At 43.5% G+C, this 16578-nt stretch overlaps 1 protein-coding gene across 1 annotated transcript; it reads left to right on the top strand.

Annotated features, from left to right (window-relative positions):
* The first annotated feature begins 75 nt into the window (after nt 1-75).
* Nucleotides 76-14326, top strand: WDR82 (WD repeat domain 82). Its single transcript, XM_054281072.1, has 9 exons — nt 76-293; nt 5068-5165; nt 7988-8054; nt 8244-8343; nt 10984-11100; nt 11852-12007; nt 12132-12201; nt 13960-14102; nt 14283-14326. The coding sequence occupies exons 1-9, from the start codon at nt 133-135 to the stop codon at nt 14310-14312; spliced, it is 942 nt and encodes a 313-aa protein (XP_054137047.1). The 5' UTR covers nt 76-132; the 3' UTR covers nt 14313-14326.
* The last annotated feature ends 2252 nt before the right edge of the window (nt 14327-16578 follow it).

Raw genomic sequence — 16578 nt, forward strand, 5'->3', positions numbered from 1 at the left:
CCCGAGCGCCCCTCACCGCCCCTGAGCGCCCCGCCCCGCCCCGCCCGGCCCGGCCGTTCCCGCCGCCGCCCGCAGCCCCGCCCGGCTGCCCTCAGCGCCGCCGCCCTCGCTCGGTGCGGCCCGGCGGGCGGGATGAAGCTGACGGACAACGTGCTGCGGAGCTTCCGCGTGGCCAAGGTCTTCCGCGAGAACTCGGACAAGATCAACTGCTTCGACTTCAGCCCCAACGGCGAGACCGTCATTTCCAGCAGCGACGATGACTCCATCGTTCTCTACGACTGCCAGGAGGGCAAGTGAGTGGCGGGGCTGCGGCCGCGGCCTTCGGGGGCTGGGGCAGCGTCTGGGGCACGGCGTGCGAGGGGCCCTGGCGACTGCCCACAGTGGCCTCTGGGGACAAGCTGTGCCCGCACATCTGGCCCGTGAGCTTCAGCTTGAGCTTCTCTCTAATTGTTTTTAAGCGCAGGCTTCTGAGTAGAGTCCCAGCGGCAGGGATGGCAGCAGCGTGGGGATGCTGCTCTACGCATGTACTTGTTATCGTTAGGCTGGAGACAGTGGTGATATTTTCCTCAGTGTAAGCGAAAGTTCACTTCTCTGAGAGCTGAACAGTTGCTAAGCCTAAAGGGTTCAGTCTGGTCACATTTGCAGGGTTGCTGCAGGTATGGAACTGACTTCTCGGGCTTCTCTGGGCTCACGTCTCGCTAATTAGTGGAGATGTGGTTGTTGTGAGCAATGTGCAGATGTGCCCTTTTAATGCCTCATTTGAGTGTAACTTCTTTGCTAAGTGCTTTAAGCCAAAAGGTGCAGAGAATGTGACTAAACTAAAACAAGAAAAACCTGGTGGTGTTTTCCGTAAAACCCAGTTCCTAAGTGGTGTCTTGGATCGCTGCAGGCAAACGTGGTCCTCTGTGCTTTGCATCATTTTCTCTAGTTGTGTCCTTATCTGTAAAGCACCGTGTGAATTGCCTGTGTCTTTGAACACTGCCTGTTTGGGTGTAATCGATCAGGGTGTTGGTTGATTTCTGTTACCTAAGGGTACTGAGTTGAGGGTGTGTTTCTGTTTCTTATTTAACTGTCCGGGTTTATCTTTGTTCTATAATTGATCACATGCTGCTCATCTCGATTTTCGGATAAACTCTCAGAAATCTGCAGAGCATTTGAGATCTGGTGCTCCTGTTCAGCAGATGGAAACCTACACTAAGGAAGGGTTTTTGTAGTCTGTGAGAGTTGGAACAATTTGAGCCAAACGGTGTCATTATGCCATTAAAATCTTTCTCTGTACTTTCTCTTTCTCACACTCTGTACAAGTGTGCATTTGTCTGCTTTAAATTCCTGCGGGTTTTAAGTTTTACATGTGCTTATTGGTGTAGAGATGTAGTTCTGAGGTTGTTGGTTTTTCTTGGTTTTTTTTGTAAAGTCAGGGCTGGGAAGCATCACATCCACACAGAACGTGAAAGGAGAAGTGTGTGTGTTATAGGGCAGGGAATGGAAAGGTCAGGGTAGTGCAGGAATGAAAAAGAAATGGCTTGGGGGTCTCAAGATAGAGATATGTCAGTATTGTATGTTTCTGTTGTGTATATATATATACATAAAATATATATATTTTCTAGTAAACTAGGTGTTCCCAACCCTCCTACTTTTCCAAGCAGGCCAAGACATCATACTTGCTGGGAGGAAAGATTTCCTCCTACATATTCTCTTTATTTATGGCACACCTTTTATATATTATTTTAGACTTCTCTGTAGTTTGATTGCTTTACTCATTAAAATTGTTGGTGTTCCCCATCTGCTAGAATGAGCTCTGACATAAAAGTATTTAATTTTGATTTCTGTAAGAACAGGTAACTCTATACATATGGATTGTGCCATGGATTGTATCCCAGATCTTAATTATAGACAGTGGTAGCAGGGCTGAGTGATGTTAATGCAGATGGTATTGATTGCTCTTCCCCTTTCAAACATGTAAAGAATGGTTTGATGGGTTGGGAACCATTTGGCCCTTTCATTCCTATCTCCATCTAATCCTGATGTGCTTTACAGTCAGAGGCTTTGCTTTAATTAAGTTAAATGTAGATCAGTGGTCCTCTACTGCAGTGCTGCATGGCAGTGAGAGTGGTTTCAAGGTAACTTCTGTGTCAGGATGCAGTTCTGGTGGTTATAAAATTTTAAAATTATTTGAAAGCTTCTCATGCACTATCAGCTGGCTTAAAAGTGTAGCTGTGATTTTTAGGGGTGTCTAAGGATGCAGGGCACACTTATTCTCTAAGCTGGAAAGTTTTACTTTGAATTACTTTGTCACTTGAAATTCATGTGAGGATGATATTTCAGGTCTCTGAGTGATCATTGTTGTGGCAGTTTCAGTCTTATAGTTGGTTTGTTTTTCCTTACAAATCACAATTTCAAGAGCCTGGAACTCTCACCTGCTTAGATAGAATGGCCAGGTGGAAATGAAATGTCCTGCTTGCTGGGGTTCAATGTAGGATATCCTGCTTCATCAAATGGCCTGAAAATTAATGCCTTTCCCTGTGTAAAAGTGGGAAAATCTGGTGTTTCCTCTGTCAGTGAGCAGTTCTGCTGGTAGAATTAAAATGCAGCTATTTGTACTTTAGGAGTATCCTCACCTGGTTTGCTTTGTTTTGCCACACCAGAATGAGTTGTTCAGCTCTAAGATGGGGTTGGGCACATTCTTCACTTGTGACAGTGTCAGGACAGTTGGGACAGTGCTGTGTAGCCAAGGGCTGACAGGACAAGATTATCTCCTTATCATGTATTGTTCTGGGCTGAGAACTGACAGGAGCATCCAATGATTTTGGTCCTGAAATTCCATTTGTATTTCAAAGTGTGCAAACAACTCAATTGTCACTGAATTTGTAACCCATCCTGCATCACCTCCACAGCAGGCTGGAGTCTGTTTGGGCTTGAGGAAGGATTGTGAGAGCTGTTGTGTGTTGGAGGTACAGCAGTCCCTGAGGCTGGGACCAGCCTGGCTGCACACTGGTGACCCTGCAGTGGTAGAAAGGTGCTCCAGTAAAGGTTTAGCTTGTGTTTTGGTGTCTCTCAGTTGTGTATTATTGAAACAAATAAAGTGGCAGATCAGGACTCCTGCTTTACTGTGGTGTTTGCTGGGCACACCCACATTCCTGGTTGTGGTGATGTTTTACCCACAGCAGCAGTGATTCAAACCAAGGCATGAATGATTCTGCAGTCCTTGCCTGTGTTCTGTTTCATCTTTGTAGCAGATTTGCCTGAGATCTTGTATTTTTCTTTGTCAATATTGCTTTTTTTTTGTAGGTGAGCTGCATAGATTGACCTTGACTTTGGAATTGTTTTAGTGATTGTGATTTGTTGTTTAAAACGACTTAGTTTTCTGGTTTGTGTTTAAAATAGTTGACTGGCAACAGGTCTCGTGTGCAGAGACACACTTTTGTTTGTATCAGTTTACATGAAAATTTCACCTTTTGTAGAACACAAAACTCTTTTGCCTTCTTTGTACTTTTGCCTGTCTGTTGATCTTTATTGTCTCTCTCTTGTTAATTCATTCTAAATAGATCTTCTGAGGTTTAAACTTGTAATAGAAAAGGAAAAGCCAAACTAGGCATGGGAGAATCTAATACATATAATCTATTTTGAGATTGGGGTTTGTTGTTGGGTTTTATTCCCACCAGATTGGTCAGTGTGGGGAAGTATATCACACATAATGTTAGAGTGTGTCAAAATTTAAATTAGGTGTGCTTTTTCAGTGTGTGGCATGTTTAGATCTGAAGAATGATTTTAAAAAGTGCTGGAGTTACTGGGGAAGAATCAGTTGAGATTTGCTCTGTGGTACAGGTGGTGTGTGGCTTTTCACTGCACTTGCTGGATTGGCTTTCCCTTCATGGGAACTTGTCCCCAGTAAGTTTGTTTGAAGTCAAAGCCCTCTGGCTTCTGGTGTTTGAGAATTGATATTCAAGAATGAATATCTTGTTTTTGTTTTGATATGAAAAGTCTCCAACTTGTGCTCTTGTTTGGGTGTGTCAGGTTGAGGCTAATGAAGAAGGAAAAAGTCCAGTGCAATATAAATACCTTGTCTGAGGTGTAGTCTGACAAACTTTTCTCTTGGCAGCAGTTTTGGGTTTGAGTGCTCCTGCTGTTTGTTTCCATTCCCATGCTGTTTGTCTTTGGTTGTGTGGGTAAAATATTTTGTGGGCCTGTGTAATAACCAGAGTAATGAGTCTGGAATAAAAATAGCTCCCAGAAGAATGGCATTTCTGGTGTTGATCAGTGCCCTCGCTGCTCCACTGCCCAGCTCTGAAACCTTCATGCTCCCTCAGCTGGGGATGAAAGGGGAAGGAGGCTGCTGGAGACCTTGCACTGCTCAGACAGGCACCCCTGCTCTGAGATCCCCTTATGAGGCAGCTGCTTCCAAGCTTGCTCTGCAGTTTGAATTTCTAGTGCTAATTTACCTGCTTACCAGACCCCCAGAAACCCAGTTCTGTAGGTTGTGTTTGCTCTCACTAGGATTTTTCATTCGGTTGCAAAATGTTAAATTTCTTTCCCTAAGATTGGATGCAAGTGTGATTCTGCAGTGGTTTGGAGAAGTCCCTGTGTTACTCTGTCTGTTAGAGATGGCTGGTGCATAGATGTGTTGGGGTTAGTACCCCATGAACAAGACACCCTGTTCTAGGGTTTGGAGTAACAGAGAACAAAGACAAATTATGCTCAGCTAAAATAAGCAGCAGATGAATGGGAGATCTGAATGGGCAAGGGCACAGTAAGGCAGTGCTGCTTGCTGTGCTCATTATGGTAGCTCCTCCTTCTCTTTTGGCAGTAGATGTCATAGGAAAAGGACTTTTGGAGGAGACACATGCATTTAGCAGGTGTTACAGAGAGCTCCTCAGGCCTAGGGGTGGTTTTGGAGAAACAAGATGCTTGTTTGAAAATAAAATACAAAAGCTTTTCTTTCTTTATATAAAAACATCTGACTTCTTGAAACAATCATGTAATGCCTCAATGGGAACAGGCCTTGTTGATGTGTTTTGTTTTGAGATTTTTGTTGCAGAGAGTGCAATTATTTCTGCTTCCTCCTGACAGGCCAAAGAGGACCCTGTACAGTAAGAAGTATGGAGTGGACCTCATCAGATACACCCATGCTGCCAACACTGTTGTGTACAGCTCCAACAAAATAGATGGTAAGTGATGCACTGGAGTGGAGCATAATGATCTCCTTGCCCTGCGTGTCTGGATAATTAGAGCTAAAGATTTGGGAAAAAGTTATAACAGGTCTTCAGTGATGAGAACTCTGTCAGAGGCAGAGGAGGGAATTAATGCCCAACACTCATGCACAGCTTGGTGCTAGGCCCTTGAGCTTCCTTACATGTTCATTCACTGCTGCAGTAACTGAGGGGTTAAACAATGTCAGGGAGATAAAACTCAGGTTCTTCATTGGGCTGTTCAGTTGGTGTTGGTGTCAGTGCTGTCATCGGCCTCTGCCCCTTCATTTCCTACCTGAGTGAGGTGGAAGCAGCAGCTGGGCCCGGTGCCACAGCTGTGCCTGCTGCACACAGCTCAGCTGCAGAGGAAGGAGGGTAGAGCTTCAGGCAGCTCAGCACATCACAGCCCAGCCTGGAGGAGCTCACAGAGCTCAGTCCTGCTTTTGTTCTTCACAGTCAATGTCTGAGAATTTTGCAGTGACCACATCTCTTAGCACAGCACTTCACAAATGGATTTTAACACTCTACTTGTAGACTCATAATTTCTGTAGTAGAGGTTTTGGTTTGGTTTTTCCTTTGCACAGATGAAACTTAACAGTAGAGATGGTGGTGCCTTGTGATGTGTGCTGGGCTACTAAAGGAAATGCAAAGGCTGTGAATTTAGAGAAGGTGGAAGTTAAGACTTAGGAGGTTGGTTTAAACTAGTGCAAGCTGGGCCTGAAACTATAGAGGAACAAGGAAGTCTCCACCAGAATTGGATTTAATGGTGTAAAAGGTTTAAAAGTGTCACAGGAAGCACATGCCTTTTTAGTCTGTTTCAGAACCTGTTTCTTTTTTACATTATATTATTAGTATATGTCACATTTTTAATTTGACTGTTATTTAATTTACAATAAGTAGTAATTAACAATCTAATGAAGCATTTTAATGCCATTTTGAATACTGAGTTTTTGTTTCTAAGCAATGGTAAGCCTTAAGACTTAAATCTTCCTGCTGCAGGGTAGCATTATGGTGAACACTTAAATAGGAGAAAAGAAAAAGAGACAATGTGAGAATGTTTGTTGCTGTTACAAATTGTAACCTTAATAAAACCAGCAGTGTGTTCTGTAGGAGTCCAGGAACTCTGTAGTCCCTAATGCATGAGGTCATGGGCAAGGTGCATTGTATTAACCTGTTTTGCAGGTATTGGGAGGGAAAATTACCTCAGGAACATTCTATAGGAGTGCTGGTGCTTGCTTGCAAGCTCCTTTCTGTTGAATGTTTTGTTGCTACCAGTCTGCTTGTGAAGATTTCCTCAAGACCTCTGGACTTAACTCGTGTTGCCTGATTCCAGGCTGAGGTAGTAGTTTGTACAGTTTGAGGGTCTATGATACCACCCGGTACAGGAGATAACTGTACAGGCCACTGCCTTGCCTGGGACAGAGCCCTGCCAGCAGTGACAGCACAGGGAGCACAACTGCCCTGTGCTTCCTTGTAGCATGGAGCATGGAACTCTGCATGGATACTTCAGATCAGGTAATGACACTTCTTGCAGGAAACTGGAGATGAGCCCTAATAGCAGCTTTGGAGCATGTTGGTTCTATCCAGTGTGGGATGTGACACTGGTGTTAGGGATTTCTATTTTGGATAATCACCTCAGGTCATTTAGAGCTTTTCACAACTGTCACCAGTACCACATTTCCAGCTTGTTCAGGCAGCTTCAGTTTGCTTCTCAAACATTGGAAGGTAGTTTAGACCTCTGATCTCAGCTTGATGAGCAACCTCAGGCAACAATGAGAACTTGACAGTTTTTTCACAGACAGAAACTTTTGCTGAATGAGCCTTTCAAAACATTCTGAACACAGTAGCCCCTCTGACTGTCCAAACACCCAGTTCATGTTGCATCCTCTTGGCACATGTTCTTCTGAGTCAAAAGTAAAATGTCCTTGACCCTCAGCAGGACTGGTTGTTCCAGCAGTACAGAGTCTCCACATAAAGATTAAAAAGTGGCTTCTGTCTTGTAATAATTGTTTCCTCTTAGAAGGATTTCTTTTAATTTTGGGGAGGAAGTCTCAACAGCATGTTCCAGAATCGTGAACTACTCTTGCTGTGTTCACCTATACTCAGGATAAAATTGGCACTTAAGAAATGTTGTGCTACTGCTCTCATCTATTCAATTTATGTTTAAGGGTGCTTGAAGTGCACTGAGCTTTAGACTACTCTGTCCTCTTTTAGAGCTTAGTGCAGAGAAAGTTTGAAGTTGTTGATTGTCAGATTAAACAAAAAAAAAGAGAGATTTGCTAATTTTTAATGATCTTATCCTGGCTTCAAAGTTATGGTTTTATCATTAGCTGAGTGCCAGAATTTGTACATTTCCTGTGTACAAATGTGTATGTAGGAAAGAGAGCAATATTCATGCTGCAAAGCAATACAAAGTGGTATCAACTCTGTAAATTTGATACTCTTCATTTCGTGAGAGCAATGGAATAAAACCTGCTGCTAGCTGCTACTTAAATTTTAGCACCTTTGAAATTACCTTGCATAAATCACATGACAGTTATTTTTAAAATGTAACATGACTTCAGACTGTGAGAAGTATCTTTTCCTGTTGCCTAATTTTCAGTTCTGCTTAAGAACTGAGTTGGTTTATTTCTGTTTCAACTTGATTCTCTGTCCAAGTCTTACATGAAATTAAATTACCAGGCTTAAGCACTGTGGTGAGATTACTATTGCTCTTGGGAGCAAGTTGCTATGTGATCTCTTTCAGATAACCTTGGGCTGGTGGTATACATAATAAAGCTTTTGGTTTGTTTATGTTTCAGACACAATCCGATACCTCTCCCTGCATGACAACAAATACATTCGCTATTTCCCAGGGCACACAAAAAGGTGAGCTGTGGCTTGGGGACAGGCCAGGAGAAACTGAAATGAGAGTGGTGGTGGGCTTGAGTTCCTTACACTTGGTTCATGCTGCTTTTGCTAAGTTGAGTTATGGGTTTTTCCACAACTGTTGGGGTGGGTGTTGCTGCATTCACTTCTTTGGTTTGTGTCTGATGCATGTGGGTTTCTGTATTGCAGGGTGGTTGCTCTTTCAATGTCTCCAGTGGATGATACTTTTATTTCTGGATCTCTGGATAAAACTATTCGTCTCTGGGATCTCCGCTCTCCCAATTGCCAGGTGGGTTATAAAATTATTGTGCACAATGTGTTGAATTTTCAGCTGGAAGAATAAAAAATGGGTGTGTGTTGGTGACAAACTAAAAATACTGCCAGAAGTGTGTGCTGCTGATTTAGTGTTGACACGTTCCTGAAGGAGCCTGGGTCAGGAATCTCTGTGCAGTGTGTGTATGTCACATTGTGTAACAGCACTTGCTCTCACCTGTGTCTCTGCTGGAGAGGCACTGGGGAGGGCAAGAAATAACACCCACAGCTGATGAAACAGGAGAAGGGCTGGGTGTCATCAGCTTGTTCATCAGGCTGCTACCTTATGCAGAGAGTGTTCTCTCTCAGAGCTGGCATCCCTCCTGTGTTGAGAATGCATCTTATCTGAGTGTTTGTGTGTCTAAAATTGGTGCCTTGATGCAATTAAATCTGATGAAGAAAGTGATGATCTAAAGTAACACAGCAGCCATATGGTCTGCCACCTCCTTGCATCACCTCTGTTGTTGATCAGAACTGTTTGTGAGCAGGTTTGACTCGATAGCAAGACAGCAAAACTGTTTTTGTTTACTTATTTGTGTGAAATGCTTTACTCTTCTTAGTGGAAGCAGGCTTGTAAGACCTGAGAAAAATACAAGAACTGGCAGCAGTGGCAGGAATGAAAGATTGGAAGTACAATCTCTACCTTTAGTGGTGCTGAGTTGTTTTGTCCTGGTATCTGAGTACACAATGTTGTGCTCTCATATTTCCCCATCTCTCTGGGACTGTTTTGCTTATGAGAGAGGGCTTCTTGCTTGTTCCAGATGATGGAACTGTTTATGAAAGAGAAAGAAAAAAGTTACATTTCTTACCAAATATTTTATCATTGTTCAAACCAAGCCTTTTCTATATTTTTTCTTAATTCTGCTTTTTTTTGGGAGTATGCCTTTAACTCCGGCGTGTAGATTTCCCTTGGGATGAGTCTCCATCTCCAAGTCGCTGCACATGAGACAGGGTTGTAAGTGCAGTAGCCATTCTGTGACTTATGCTAATGCTTGAACTTGTAAGAGTGGTAAAACTGGGACTTATAACTGGAAGCTGCATCCAGCCAAGTTTGTGAAACAGGTGGAGGAAGTGTTACTTGTAGTTTTCAGTTGGCCCATGAGATGGCAGCCACACTGCCTGGAAATGTTCCTGGGAAACCAGAGCTGGCCCACTCACCAGGGCCCTGAGCACTGGCTGAGCTCTGCCTCACCTTCAGAGACCACAGGGAAAATGGACCTGTGAGGGAAAGAAGAGAAGCAGTAAAATCTCCAGATTCACCTAAAGAGGAATGCAGAAATAAATAGAAATGCAGAAACTTGTTAAATGTGTTGTGGATTTAATCAAAGATGGGTTCTTGTTTATGTGCATACAGTTCATGAAAATGTTTGACAAACATGCACAGACTGGTAGTGAGGATACAGAAGATTACATATTTTGTTGGCTTTTAACAAACTTCCTCAAGTGTTTTCTATGATGTGACTTAAGGAAAAGTTAACATTAGAAATAAGCACTGGTAGTAACCTATCAATTTTAATATGTGTGAAAAACACCATTCACTTTTGTTAAAATTTTAGAAGTTTAATAGTACTGAAAATAGTAATAAAAATTAGGACTATAAGAGACAATAAAAAGCAAAGAATTATGGATGTCCATGTGCCTGGCACTCTGCTACAAAGCACACCTTGCTAATAAAGGATTATCCCTTAAAAGCAATAGCCTATTGCATATTCATATATCTCATACATGATTCAAACATTCCTTTCAAACCAGGGTGTTTCTGCTTAATTTTGGCTTCCCTCCCCCATCTTGTAAATCAATCTTCTTCGTTCCTCAAAGTCTGAGATTTCCTGATAAGGAAGCAATAATTCTTCTCTTGGGATCTTGATGTCTGTTGCTGTTATCTCTATCCAGATAGGACAATGTGAAGAATTTCTTGCTTATCTTTTCCATTCCTTGAGCTAGTTACAAAAAGTATCTTACATCACATAGTTTCTATTTTAATATTATGCTATAGCCTGAAAACTGTGTTTACCACACTGCTTAAAAGAGATGAATACAGCACTACTTAAAAGAGATTACTACAGCATAACTGTCCAACATAACACATAGAGTATTCATTTTAATATTTGCAAAGGGCCAATATTATAATATGTATCTGTAACATATGTAAGGTCTGTTGGCTTCCAGCAGGTATGAGGTTTCATTAAACAGGCATGTAAAGCTCAGCAGTGATATTCCCTTGCTTTCAAAGTACTTTTTTTCCCTTGTGCAGCCATAAGTGGTGGAGCATTGCTGTTGATGCCAGCAGCAGTGTTTTGTGGTGCTGCCTGGTGTTGTTGTTAACACACCCATATGAGCCTCCCTTCTCCGGGGACTTTTGGAGTGCCTGACACCTTGAATGAGTTTTTTATTTGTTTTGGTGTAACCTTTGTGACTGAAGCAAATTGGAAACCCTATATGATGGCCTAAAGTTGAGAAAGCTGAGTTCTGAACCCGTGTAAAACCTCAGTATTTACAATTGAAATTAATTTGTTCCACCCCTAGTGTGCTGTCTTGCTCCCAGTGGACTCAAAGGGGGGTGGTAGAAACATAAGCATCAGTCTTGCAAAATAATTCTGGCTATTTCTATTTCTAGGGTTTAATGCATCTCCAAGGGAAGCCAGTGTGTTCTTTTGACCCAGAAGGGTTGATTTTTGCTGCTGGAGTCAATTCTGAAATGGTGAAGCTTTATGATCTCCGTTCTTTTGACAAGGTGAGGTACCCTGACTTCACTTTTTACAGCTTTGATCTTGCAAGAAGTAATCTAAGCTCAGTGCTCAAAGGCTGGATTTGTGTACTTGAGTTTGCTGTCTGGGTGCCTCCTTGGCATCCAGAGAGTTCTCATTATGCACACATTTAATGGACAGAGATAGAAATCCTGAGGTACACCTAACCAATATTCAAGTGCTAGCTCTTGAACCTGCTCCAAACTGCAGTTCAGGCTCTTTGTTGTATGGTTTTGGCCTTTCTTTCCTTGCTGCTTATTCTGGAAGAACACTGGCAAAGGTTGAGCCAGGACTGTCAGAAGAGATGGAAATTTCAAAGGAAACTGTACTGGTGTGGTCAGCTGAACTGAATAAACACTGAGCATAGTTAGGTCCATGGTTCTCAAAACTCAGATGATGATTACGCTGGCTCACATTCTTTCTGTAACTTCAATAGCAGCCTTGTTCAAAAACCTGTTCCTACCTTAATTTATTTTGTGCTGTTGATTGTGGTAGAGTATGAAACTGTTGGATTGAAACAACCTATTGCTCTCATTTTTTGTTTTGGAAACTAGATTCATATATTGAAACTTATACATGGAGAGTCACGTTTGTCTTAACACTGTCTTTTGGTATCTTAGGGCTAAGGATTTTCTTTTAAAAAATCTGAGCTGTTTTCCTGCACTAAGGTTAAAAGCAGATTCTTGTTAACAGCAACATGAACAAACAGCCTCCATGTTTCCCATTTTCTGTCTGCAGGGACCATTTGCCACGTTTAAGATGCAGTATGACCGAACGTGTGAGTGGACAGGCCTGAAGTTCAGCAATGATGGCAAACTCATCCTCATCTCCACCAACGGCGGCTTCATCCGGCTCATCGATGCCTTCAAAGGAGCTGTCTTGCACACGTTTGGGGTGAGCCTGCTGCCTCTGGTACCTGCTGGAAAACCTGCTGTTAGTTTGGGGAGCAGGTGCCCTTGGGTTGTGAGATTGCTGTGGACACACTCTCTACTACATATTCTCCTGTTTTGTGCCATAGGGTTATAACAATAGTAAGGCTGTCACGCTGGAGGCATCATTCACACCAGACTCTCAGTTCATCATGATAGGTAAGATAATTCTTGGCAAGAATTTCAGTGCTCTGAAATTAGCCGTGTTATGTAGGGCTAAAGCTGTGTCTGTTGGGAAACAGAATGTATTTAAATAATACAATACAGCTGTAAGCTTTCTTTGCAGTGACAGTGTTCTGTTTTGTTAGATTGCTCAGTGTTGTCTAGACTGAAATATAAAAAAGCCTGCAAGAAGTCTTTTCTTCTTTTCCTATATATAAATGCTGTTCCAAAATAGATAAGAAACCAGGGAACTGTTGTAGTGTGGGAAAACTGGTCACACAGTTTGTTAGTGGTCCTCTCCCTGTGGCTAGGGCACCCTCATGTGCTGCCTCACAGCATTTTGTGGCTGTGTTGTGGCCATCCCCTGATGACCAAAGCACATATTTGTGCTTGGGAGACTGGTCTTGTAGCTTGGTACATTTGTACAGGGCTGTTCTCACTGGTGACATTCTGGGGCTGCTGCAGTTTGTTCATGTGGCTCTTGTAAACCCCCGTGTCTGTGGAACAAATTCTTAACCCTTGATAGAAGCTGTAGGCATCAGTCTGGTGGCTTCCAGTGTATGATTCCCCTGGCCCTGTGCAAGATGTACTCCTGAGGGAAGCAGGTGGCAAAAATCAGCCTGAAACTCCTGTACAGGCTGGTGCTGCACCTTGGGCACCCCACAATGAGCACTTGAGTCACCTGCTGCACAGCAGGACCTTTGGACACAAGTCAGATGAATCTGTATGGTGCTGCCCATCCTAGAACTTTATCTTATTTCTGTGGCTGATATATCAAATATGTTTAACCTAGTGGTAATTTGATATCCAGATCCTCATTTTTCCTGTATGAGTGATGGTCTTGGCAAAACTCCCTTTCTTTTGTTCTGGCTGAGAACTTCCTGATTGCAGAGAAGATGGGTGGGGGTTTTGTTTAGTTTGTCTCTGGAGAGCACTTTATTGCACATATTTACCTTCCTGTTGTGCTCTTCCAAATTAAAGCAGTAGTAGAAGTTCCAAACCACTTATTCCTGTTCAGTTTTTACATATGGTTAAGTTGCAACTTGTGCTTCTTAATTTTTTCCTGAAAGGCTACAGACATAAATACAGAAGGAGAAGAAAATGCTTTGCATTTTTATTAGGAATCCTATTTAAAATGAGTCTAAAGCAGAACTGAATTAAAAATTTCTAAGTTCTCAGCCTCAGAGTTTGAAAAATGTAATTTTAAAGTGAAAAACTTGTTCCATTATAGTAATGTGAAGAGTCGATATCTCCATGGGAGCTTCTGATATTTGGCTTAGTGCATTGAAATCTGGTTCCCTTCCATGGTGAAAGCTTAGGCTTGATTCTGTGCCCACTGAGTGAGACATTTACCTGTGTCTGAACTGAGAACTTGTGTGAACAATGACTCTTTCCCCAGCACTTGGCATCTGCACATTGGTGCAGGTTGGCCAGGGTCTCTCCTCTACAGCTGGAGGTGTCAGGTCTCCTTTACTACTGGGTGACAGTAGTTAACATCTTTGCCTGAAGAGTGTTGCCCTGTTGTGTAGTTGAGTCTCTGCAGTGCAAAGATACAAACCTGCCATTTGGATACAGGTGTTTCAACTCTATAATGTTTTGTACTTGCCCTTATGGCACTTGGAGAACTCTAAAGGTTGTGTTATGAAGTTGAGACCTGCCTGTTCCTAAAGTTCTGACAGAAAAAAAAGTTCTTTCTTTCCTCTGCTGACATCTCCAGTGCATCTTGCATATCTTGTTTTCCACTCCTACCTTCAGGTTCAGAGGATGGGAAGATCCATGTTTGGAATGGAGAAAGTGGGATGAAGGTGGCTGTCCTAGATGGAAAACACACAGGTCCTATAACCTGTCTGCAGTTCAATCCAAAATTCATGACTTTCGCTAGTGCATGTTCCAATATGGTAAGGAAATATGGGCATTAACTTCCTCTGAGCTCCATGAGGTGCTGACCCTTTCAGAGATGAATCTGAGAAGGCTCAGTGCCTCTCATGTGTGCCTGCAGAAGGTGGCAGCTCCTACAGGATGCTGTAGGAGAGATTTGTGTTCTGCTATCAAAAGATGTTTTCTTTCCTCCTCTCTAGGCCTTCTGGTTGCCAACTATCGACGATTAACTCCTGCGCTGTGGATGGCTCCGTACTGCTAACAGCAGCACGTCACTGCAAGCATAGTTCTGGAATTGCCTCCATCTCCTAGACTGTGTTCCTGTTCCTGCGTATTTTCCATGTCTTACCTTTATCTACAGCATTCCGTTGGGAGGACTGCTCCTCTTGGCCTCCTGGCACGCTCCAGAAGCAGCGTGCTACAAGTTCTTACCTTCCAGGCCCAGCAGGCTTTAGCCTAAGATGGAACTGACACAGTGTCATTTCTTAGAGCCCTGAAGTCTGTTTTATCTACAAAATGTTTGTGGCATTTTTTTAAAGCTGTAATTATGTGTTTTCCTGCTGTAAATGCACAAGGCTATTGATGTTCCTATGTGGAGCCTGCAGTTCCTTTCCATAAGTGCATGTTTTTAACGTCTGGGATCTCTGGTTTCACTGCAGTCCACAGATGCAAATACTTCTGTGCCAAATGTGAACACTGACAGTTTTCAACGGCAGATGCTGGATTCTCTTGCAGTGGAACATGCACCAGAAGTGTGGGTAGCTGTGAATGTACCTCATACATCTTCTCATCCTTTTTTTTGGCAATTTAGTGTGCAACTGCACATGTTTCATCCACTGCCAGAGATTGCCAAAGCCTCCCTGCTGTTTGCTCTGTCAACATCCTGGAGGTGCAGACAGCACTGCTGAGGTCCAGCCAGTGTCCCGAGCAATAAAGGAGTCTGTCAGCAGAAGATGGAGAAACCACACTGAGACTGAAAGCACAGTCTGCCTGTGTATCTTCCTTATGTACCATCTTGGCTGATCCTACTTGTAAATATCATGGGGTGGGTGGGCAGTGGGAATGGGCCATATTTTTTTACTTTTAGATATAAAAGAATATGATGTGGGCCAGTAATGTGAGGTGTCTAGGCTGTTTACTTTCACCGATGCAGTTTTCCACCCCTGGTTTGTAAATAAGCTCCATGAAATTCATCCCACAGCAGGCTTAGACTGGTATCCCTTTGTTGGTAAAACTGATGTAGGTAGTCCATCACACAGTTTGGCACTGGTCTGCAGGTTTTTGGTGATAGCTGCAAAAGAGCCGTGCATCCTTTGTCAGATGGTGTCTTCAGAAGTGAATTTTAAAAATCTTAGGCATGACTGTGCTGACTCTGCTTTGCTGTGGCCCTGCTCCAAGGAATGCCCCTGCAAAGTGATGGGGAGGGACATGCTCTCCTGCCTCAGGGGCTTGTAGCACTGAAAAGCTGGCTGGTCTTCAAGCCCAGTTCCAGGTTTTTTTTCCTGAAATGCTGCTTCAATGGAATGCATTCACCAGCAAGCTCGGACAGGCTTGGTAAAAATGTAGTGTTCACTGTATTCTTGCCTTTCCAAACACACTTGGGGTTGTGCTCGGGAAGTCTGTTCTTTCCCTTGCCCAGCCATATGTGCTTCCCTGCTCATAAATATGAAAAGCTGGCAAGGTGACAAGGCAGTAACAAGCGTGTTCTCTCTGCTCTCCAGGGCCACTCCATACTGGCAAACCATGCTGGAGCATTTTCCTTAGGTCAGTTTCCTGATGTTCCCCTGTTACAGCAAAGTCATCTCAGCTGTATACGGTTCACATCGTGACTCCCTGGGAAAGTAAATGCCTTGTAGAACAGCTGCTTCTGTTTTGCTGTTTCTTGCCTGTTTGTCCCCTCCCAGTCCTTGCCCAGGGAAAGGTGCTGTGCTAAGAGCTGGGGACAGGCACTGAGCATTTCTGTGCTGCTGGGTGGGTTCAGGTTGCAGCACTTGGCTGTGGCAGTGCAGGAGCTGTGCCCACACGGGGCAGGCTCACACCGTGCTGCTCCATCTGCTGTGGTTGTGGCTCTGCTGCTGCTGCCACACGGGGCATTTCTAACCACAGGTCTGCCGTGTGAGTTGGCCATCCTCCAGCAGGGTGATGGATGCTTTCCCTCTGCCACACAGGCCTGCTGCTGGAGATGCAGATGAGAGGTTTGTGCCACCCCTCTCCTGTGCTGTCCCACCATCGCCTATAAATAAAACTGGCCTGTGCAAAGGGAGGTGGTTTTCTAGGGCCTCAGTCACTTGAACTCAGCAGTGTTGCATTTCAGGCTGTTTGGTGCTATTTTACCTTCGTTGGTATTTGCAGTGCTTTGTAAAATACAAATATTTGGGGTTTGTAGTGTGTTTTAACAGTCAAACTTCAGCGTCCAGTAGTAAATTATCTTTGAGGTTTTCCAAGTCTTTTGCCTGAGGAAGTGAACAGGTAGCCTCTGGCCATATTCCTTGTTAC

The sequence above is a fragment of the Melozone crissalis genome, unplaced genomic scaffold (assembly GCF_028551555.1).
Source record: "Melozone crissalis strain CALT ecotype California unplaced genomic scaffold, PUWL_Pcris_2 ptg000029l_1, whole genome shotgun sequence".
In the NCBI taxonomy this organism is placed as follows: Eukaryota; Metazoa; Chordata; class Aves; order Passeriformes; family Passerellidae; genus Melozone; species Melozone crissalis.

Coding starts and splice junctions, on each gene's coding strand:
- WDR82 (XM_054281072.1), top strand. CDS start 133: ATGAAGCTGACGGACAACGTGCTGCGGAGCTTCCGCGTGGCCAAGGTC. Junction 8,055..8,243: donor TTCCCAGGGCACACAAAAAG/GTGAGCTGTGGC, acceptor TCTGTATTGCAG/GGTGGTTGCTCTTTCAATGT. Junction 12,202..13,959: donor CTCTCAGTTCATCATGATAG/GTAAGATAATTC, acceptor TCCTACCTTCAG/GTTCAGAGGATGGGAAGATC.